This window comes from Alligator sinensis, unplaced genomic scaffold (genome assembly GCF_000455745.1).
Source record: "Alligator sinensis unplaced genomic scaffold, ASM45574v1 scaffold2313_1, whole genome shotgun sequence".
Taxonomy (NCBI): Eukaryota; Metazoa; Chordata; order Crocodylia; family Alligatoridae; genus Alligator; species Alligator sinensis.
In genome coordinates, this window is record NW_005843865.1 from 13,941 (window position 1) to 22,217 (window position 8,277).

At 52.4% G+C, this 8,277-nt stretch overlaps 1 protein-coding gene across 1 annotated transcript; it reads left to right on the forward strand.

Annotated features, from left to right (window-relative positions):
• Positions 1 to 411: 411 nt before the first annotated feature.
• On the forward strand, positions 412 to 5,248 carry LOC102378593 (C-type lectin domain family 2 member D-like). Its single transcript, XM_006039218.3, has 5 exons — positions 412 to 984; positions 1,458 to 1,553; positions 2,750 to 2,934; positions 4,366 to 4,469; positions 4,937 to 5,248. Exons 1-5 carry the CDS (start codon positions 813 to 815, stop codon positions 5,067 to 5,069), a joined length of 690 nt encoding a protein of 229 aa, XP_006039280.1. The 5' UTR covers positions 412 to 812; the 3' UTR covers positions 5,070 to 5,248.
• The last annotated feature ends 3,029 nt before the right edge of the window (positions 5,249 to 8,277 follow it).

Genomic DNA, 8,277 nt, shown 5'->3' on the forward strand with positions numbered 1-8,277 from the left:
CTGCACATGAATAAACTGTAGAGCTGAGCGCTCTGGGGTTAATTGCTCCCAGACACATGTTCAAACAGCATGCGCAGGAGCCAAAAACTCTGGAGCAGTAAGCTCTGTAGTTTATTCTTGTGCACTTACTGCATGTGTAGATGCATCCACCTAAAGGTTGTCACATGGGTGCAGGAGCAGCAGGGTTACATCGGTGTGTCCCCAGGGCCATCCCTGCCTGCCATGGGGTTGGTAATCCTGGCTGCTATCAGGTGGGGCTGGGCCAGGTGTGGTCTGAGGCTCTGCTCTGTCCTCACTGGTGTTTTGGCAGCAGGGGCATGTAGCTGGGAGGGGTGCCCCTGCTGCTCCATGAAGTGCCCTAACAGGCAATGAAACCACCTACCTGAAGATCAGGTGCAGTGACCCTGAGTACACGTGCTATCTCTCCATACAGGTAACTCCTCTGGTACAGACCAGCCAGGGGACTGCAGCAGAAGAGAACGGGGTGAAGTTGCTGCAGCCAGCCGTGTCGGGTGGTGGCAGCATTTTCCAAGACCCTGTCAGCTCTGGAGCTCCGAGCAGTGCGCTGGAGAGTTCTGAAGCCATTCATTCAACTTCAGCCCAGACACAGCTCAGTGGGTGTGCATGGCTGGGTAAAACACAAGTACAAATTGCATTTGAAAAGTATTTTCTCGGATCACCCCACATAGCTGAGCCGTACCTGAGCCACAGTTGTGTCAGTGGCTTTGAAATTGTCTTGCAAGGGCTCTGCCCATACTACCAGGCCCAGGTGCATTAGCTCGAGCTGAGTCCTCAGGGTGCATCAGGTCACCATGCCCCCATACTGCGATTTGATGCCTTCTGCAGTGGAAAAAAAGAGGGAGAATGGATCCTGTGCCAAGGCTGAGCCTACATATTTCCAGGAAGACTCTCAGAAAGGAAAAGGACAGACTCACGTGACCATCCCTTGGCAGGGTGGAGAGAGAAGCACAAAGTCTCCTCAAGGTACAGTCCTGTCCTGTGATGTTCTGCTTTCCCCCTGCCCAGGTGTCAGGACCAGGAGCAGAGCTCAGGCCTCCCCCTCCTCTAGTAGTGGCTGCTTCATGCACAGAACTAAAATCAGCTGGGGCTGGGTCCAGTGAAGGAGTTGGCCTCTGGATTTTGTTCCCAGATGTCCCATCCTTACCGTCTCCCGCTGCAACTGCTCTTTGACTAATTGCTTGTAAGGGAGCAGGGCCAGTTATTGAAAACTAGGAACCAAAGATTTCTGCTGTTAAGGACAGTGGTGTGATTGCTTTTCCATTTGACATTATTTTAATTCTTTTAAATGTTTTCTATCAGAATTTCACATGTGTCCCTCCCACAAGTGCCCCTACCTTCGCCTTCAGGTCCTGCTGTTCCTTCTCCCAGTATAATTAAGTCCATTCTCCTTCTGGTGCAGAGACATCATGCACAGTTCCTAGTTATTTTTCTTTCAGGCTGCCCGGCCACGGTCTCGCCATGGATGTATTGCTTGCTGATTCTGAGTGTGGCTCTCAATCTCTGTCTTGCAATTCCCCTCATCGCACGCTCGGGTGAGTGAAGAGCCTGCACTGACCCCACCTAATTCAGGCCTGTGTCTGTCACACAGATGCTTTTTCCTCTGCCCTTCATTCCCAGAACTCATCTCTGCCTCAGGAGTCAGATCTGGCATTGTCAGGTTGTCCCGTTTTGAGACCTGGGGAAATACGGTCACTCGAGCTAGAGTATAGATGCAGTAGCGGGGGTCACTGGGCCCTTGGTGGCTGTGCCATCTCTTCCCTTCCATAAACTCGCTAAACTCCATCCTGCATCCAGGAAGGCTGGAGAAGCCGGAGCTGTGGTTGCACGGTGTGTGCTAAACCTGGATGTTGTAGAGTGTGGGTTGGTAGCCCACCGCCTGCAGGCTGCATCCAGCCTGCAGAGTGATTTTTATCTGGCCTACAAAGCCTGGAGATTGGCCGTGTTTTGCGGAGAGGGGACCCCTGGAGCCCTGAGGGGATCTGCACACATAGTGGTGGCCAGGAGAAACAGCCAGACGCTTGCTCAGAAGCATTGCCCAAGTGAGGGACATGATGTCAGCCTTCGTTCTTAAAGCTTGCTGACCAGCCTGAGGCAGGATGCTGCTCCTGCAGGTACAGGGCAGTTGCAGCATCCCGCGGTACTATTGTTAAAACATAGAGTCTTTAGGGCTCTTTGGGCCACCCTCGTTAGGTGGCCGATGGTATTACCGGCACCCGGCTGGTCGCCGGGCAGGTCTTCTCTGGAGCAGGTTTCTCACACAAAAAAATTCTTTGGGGGCCGCCACTCTACCTGGGTAAGGAGGCTATGTGACCGGTTGTTTAATCCTCTTGGGGCTCCCTGCATTGAGGTGTTTGGAGAGCAGCTCTGTGCCAGCCCTGCACCGTGCCCTTGTTCTCTGCCCCCATGGTGCTGACACAGGCACAGGACCCTCTGAGCAGATGTGCAGGCTCAGTCGGGCACCTCGCATGCAGGCACCAAACTGCAGCTCCTGCCAAGGAGGGTGGGGTTGAAAACATGGGTCTCGATTTGAGGCTGTCCCCTTGGGAGCTACAGGCAGTGCTAGCCCTGTGGGTTGGCGAGGGAGGGAGGCCTCCCAGGAATGAGCCCAGGGACTCGTAGTGCAGCGTGTCAGTGTTCAGAGGGGGGATCTGCACTATGTCGCCACTGAGGGCTTGTTTCCTGGTTACAGAAGGGCAAATATCTCACCCTGTTCTTTTTCTGTCCCCAGCAAAGAGGCCTGAACAGCATCCAGCTGCTCCTGCCATCCCCGTGCTGTCCTGTCCTGCTGGCTGGATCGAGTACCTGGGGAGATGTTACTATTTCTCCGAGGCCAAGGGGAGCTGGGACTCCAGCCAGAGCAACTGCTCTTCTCTCGGTGCCTCCCTGGCCAGGATTGACAATGAGAAGGAAATGGTGAGAGGCGCAAGTCCTGGGTGGCACCGCTCAGCAGGCCTTGCCCGGGGCAGGTTGTGCAAAGCTTGTTTTGTGCCCAACTTAGTTGGCCCCTGGGGCAGCTCTAGTGTGCAGCACCTTCCACCCGGCGCTGGGGAAACGGGGGTGCTCTGCACTGCTCCAGGCACACTCCCCTGTGCCCTTGCCTTACACATGGTGGCAGGAGAGAGGTAGGGCTGCTGTACTGACCCTCTCTCCTCTAGGGATCTCCCAGCTGGGGGAATCCAGCTGCTTCCCATCCTTTCTAGAAGGTGGGATCAGTGTTGCCAATCTTGAACATGAGGAGTTTGGTCCCCCAGAATCCTGGCATTGGCTGAAATCGCTTGGTTTTGGGGGATTTTTTTAATAACGTTTTTCATATATTTTTAATAGACCTGGAGCTCTTTCATAACTAACTGCCTGATGCCAGGAGCCAGAGCTCAAAGGAAGTAACAAATTCAGTGAGCTCCGCAGTAAAACCTTGACAGCTGTAGACAGTGCAGGCATGTGACGGGGTGGGAAAGAGCTGAGGCCAGCACTCAAAGGATGGCCGGGCTGAGAAGAAGCAGTGTGCTCCACGTGATGGAGATCCCATGTTCTGCCCTGGGCAGGAAGCTGAAATGCCACATCTGTCAGCTCACCCCAACATGCTCCAAAATGCATCTGGAAATGCAGGAATTTCTCTTAATTCGGAATTATTGTTTTTTTTCCTTTCTTGGATGTTCCCAGAGCAAAGTGCTTGGCTGTATCCAACCATGACAGATCACTTTGCTTCAGCACTGAACGGCTGCCCTGGTGCCTCCTGACGGCCGGGGTGTTGGTTCCTCTTTGCTTTGCTCTCTCCTATGTGCTCCCGTGGTCGGGCCGTGTCCCCCATGGTGCTCAGTGGTGCCTCAGCCAATAGAGAAACCCTCGTGCATCACTAAGACACAGCCTGGGCAGGGAGCCTGGCCCATAGGAGGGTCTGGGGACAGGGGCCCCCAGACCTACCACATCCATGAGGCTGCACAGCCGATCAGATGCTGCACATGGGCTAGTGCTGAGCTGACACACAGCAAAACAGTTCCCCAGGGGAAAACTGAAACATTGCAAGGAAAGTGGTGTTCTTCTCTGCGAAGACGCTTCTAGGGAAACATGTCTTTGTTGCAAAAACCCTTCTGAGCCAACATCCCAAGTCATTGTGCCAAGAAGTGTTCCTGTGGTATGACCCAGGTGGATGGGGGGAGCAGGCCTGCACTGCCCTCCTGGGGGAGCGCGGGCTAGGACCGTGAGAGGCAGTGACACTTCTCAGTGCAGAACGGGCCCAGGCTGAACCATCTGTCGAGTACCCGCTCAGAGAATCAGCACGGACTGTCAGAGGCCAGTGGCTTAGTTGTGTAATGTCTGTCTGCTCTCTTTGTTTTTCTGACACAGGCCTTTCTAATGCGCTATAAAGGACGCTCAGCCTCCTGGATTGGCCTCCGGAGGGACTCAGGCCAGCCCTGGCAATGGGCCGATGGCACCAACTTCACTCACTGGTGAGTCCCTTTTAGACCTGTGAGTTGTGTCCAAGCTGTAGCCCAGAGGCTGGAAGAGGTGGTCTCTTTGCAGCACAGAGCCTGGGCTGAGACTCCTGGTTCTGCTGCAGGTTTTTGTGGGATCTAAACTCAGACACCCTGGGCTCATCTGAGCTGTCGAAGGGCAGTGCCAGGGAACTGTGTATATGGTATGTGCACGGTGCCCCAAGGGAAACCATGGTCCTGCCTTGGCCAGGCACTGGGCGGGCTCTGGCGTGTGTGCTTGAGTCGGAGTCCTGTTGGTGTGCGCCTGACATGGCCATGTTACAACCTTTCAGGGGCAGCACACACCGTGTGCTCCTGCTGCGTCACTTTGTGGCTCCCGTGCACCATCCTTCAATGGGGTAGAAGGGTCTGAAGGGCCAGAGTCTCACCACCAGTCCCTGCTGTCCCGCTGCTTCTGCTGACTGAGTTTGTTGCTGTGGCAGGTTTCCGATACTGGGCCAAGGACTCTGCGCTTACATGAATGGCAATAATCTTGCCAGCTCCAGCTGCACCAAGCAAGGACTCTGGCTCTGCAGCAGACCAGCCAAGGAACCCAAATGCAAAGCGAGTGATTGACACAGGCCTGCCACCCCACTCCTCTTCCTGGCTCTTGAACCCTTCAAAGAGAGGCTGCCTCGAGCACTTTGGGCCCTTATACACATACTTGGCATTTAGTTTTTAACAATGTTCCTGGTTTAATTTTTCTTTCTTAGCTTAAGGCAGCTAAATAAATAACATGGATGTGATTTACCACACAATGGCTTATTATGTTATAACTAGTAAAATGCGCTAGGGGGTCACTTCAGAACAATTCTACACTCCTGCCCTTTCAGCACTACTTTGCTGCCAGGTGGCATTTTCGGACAAGAAATGCCCAGGAGAGTCCTCCCAAAGGGCTTCACTCACTTCTTCCCCTTGCTTTTTCTGGGTGTTTGGGAGTTTGGCGGGTGAAATCTGTCCTTGCGAAAGCACCCTGCTGCCTCCCCTTCACAATTCTGGCTTCTCCTTGCTTTTTCTGGGTGCTTTATTCAACAGCAGCTTTGCCTCCCCCTTTTTTGCATGCTTTTTGCACCAGCACTGACTGGGTGTGGGGTACCCTTAGGGCTACACATGCACTGCACTTCTGCCCCTAGCTTATTCTGGGGGTTTGGTGGGTGAAATCTTTTTGTGCAAAAGTACCCAAGAGGCTGCCTGCCTCGTGCCTTGCCCTATTTCCTTTGCTATTTTGGTGCTTGTTGCAACAGCCTCCCTCTTTTCCTGCACATGTTTTGCACTGGGGGCTGGGTGTGGCACTGCGTGAGTGGTACCGTAGGGCTACAAAAGTGTATACAAGCATTGCATCTCCCACGCACCCACTTTACAAAGCTGCCTCCAGCAAAATTTTTCCTCCACTACTTTTTGCACAGGGAAGACTTCTGTTTTGGTGGTTTTTTGGGGACTGTGCTTTTTGTGCACTTTTGCAGCCCATGGGGGTTTTCACGTGCTTTCCATGCTGGTGGCTGACTGTCTGGGGTTTAAAAAAAATTTTTTTATAACAGAATGAGGCCGGGTGGGGGCGGGGAGCTGCCCCTGTGAGGGCCTATAAAGTCATGGAGCAGGGATCCAGGTGCCTGCACCATATCCATGAACAGAGAATGGGACTCAGCCCAGAGGACCACTTGCCCCTCATGGCACAACCGGTTCAACAACAGTGCTGGCTGCTGATGTCGGTCAGTGCAGCTGCAGGATGAGACTGCTTTTGCAACACTTGAAACAGGAAACCCAAGCAACGCAAAGGTCAGTGAGACACTTGACTGTGCCCTGAGGGAGAGTGGCTCGCATTGTTTACTTACATTTTTATGTAAATAGGGTTTAATTGCCATTAGTGTTGGTGCAAGCTATCCCACATCATGAAGTCCTGCAGTCGCAGGGCAAGTCTTCGAGGCAGGGTGGGGGATACACCCTTCTCCCCTTCTCACGCCTGGTGCCCCATCCCCCTCCCGCTTGCGCACAGGAGGGTGCCCCCATTTCAGGGCTGGAGGGACTGCGGGTGGTTTTACAACACAAAGTCTTACGCTTTTAACTTCCCCCTCCCTCCTACTTCTAGTTCCCGAACGCTGTGTTTCATATGCTGCTCCCACCATGCACAGCAGGCAGAAGAGAAGAACAGGAGCCTCAGACACTCGCCTGATGCCATTTCTATCTCCAATAAAAATGCTGGCAATGATACTGCCAGGTGCCTCTTTGCTACTCTTAATATCCTTTTACTGAAAAAAGCGAGTGGGAATTCACTATTAACCTCTGTCGCCACGATGTCGACACGTCCTCCTATTCTGTGAATACATCAGCATCTAAAGTTTGGTCAACCTAGTCCAAGCAGCTTCTTTCTGAGATATGCTCCATTAGCTCTTTTCAGAGAGCATGTATGTAATGTTCCTTTTTCTGTTTTTCTCTTTTTTTGTAGTAAAAGAATTTGGCTACATAATGTTATTCCCTTACTTGTGTTCGGTGTACTCTCCATCCACATACAAAGCAGCACTGTCATTTATGGGTGCTGGGTCCAGCAGGTACAGCAAAATAAAGAGAAAGACATTTTGGTCTTAGGGTACTGTACTTTCATACTGGTGATAATCATAATATTGCATGTGTCTGCTTTTCTTAGCCTCCCTTCCTTCCTTGCTGTCTGCCTTTTGCTGGTGGCTGCCCAAAGATATGAGGTGCTGGACCCTGGCCTGACCCTGGTTCCTTTTTCCTAATGATTGTGCTCTTTTGTATCTTGTGAGGACAATTATCTCAAGTAATTCTGTGCATGGTAAGGATTAAATTAATAATTATTCTAGTAATAATAGTAATATTCATAAATGATGCGCGCTTGTAGGGAGGCAGTTAGACGGGCCAAAGCTACCATGGAGCTAAGGATGGCATCCCAAGTAAAGGACAACAAGAAATTGTTTTTTAGATATATAGGGTGTAAAAGGAAGGCCCAGGGAGGAATAAGACCCCTGATAAATGGGCAGAAGCAATTGGTGACGGACACGAGGGACAAGGCTGAACTCCTCAACGAGTTCTTTGCTTCAGTGTTCCTAAGCGAGGGGCGCGACAAGTCTCTCACTGGGGTTGTGGAGAGGCAGCAGCAAGGCGCCAGACTGCCATGCGTAGACCCTGAGATGGTGCAGAGGCACTCGGAAGAACTGGATGCGTTTAAGTCGGCAGGCCCGGATGAGCTCCATCCGAGGGTGCTGAAGGCACTGGCTGACATCATTGCAGAGCCACTGGCGGGAATATTTGAACGCTCGTGGCACACGGGCAAAGTCCCGGAGGACTGGAAAAGGGCCAATGTGGTCCCCATTTTCAAGAAGGGGAGGAAGGAGGACCCGGGCAACTATAGGCCAGTCAGTCTCACCTCCATCCTTGGCAAAGTCTTTGAAAAAATTATCAACGCTGACATATGCGAGAGCCCAGCAGGACAAATTATGCTGAGGGGAAACCAGCACAGGTTCGTGGCAGGAAGATCGTGCCCGACTAATCTAGAAAAGAGACTAATCTAGTCTCTTTTTATGACCAGGTTACAAAACACCTGGACACAGGAGTAGGGGTGTTTGTCGTATACTTAGACTTCAGGAAGGCCTTCGATACGGTATCCCACCCCATACTAGTGAACAAGTTAAGAGGCTGTGACTTGGATGACTACACAGTCCGGTGGGCAGAGAATTGGCTAGAGGGTCGCACCCAGAGAGTCGTGGTGGATGGGTCGGTTTCGACCTGGAAGGGTGTGGGCAGTGGGGTCCCGCAGGGCTTGGTCCTT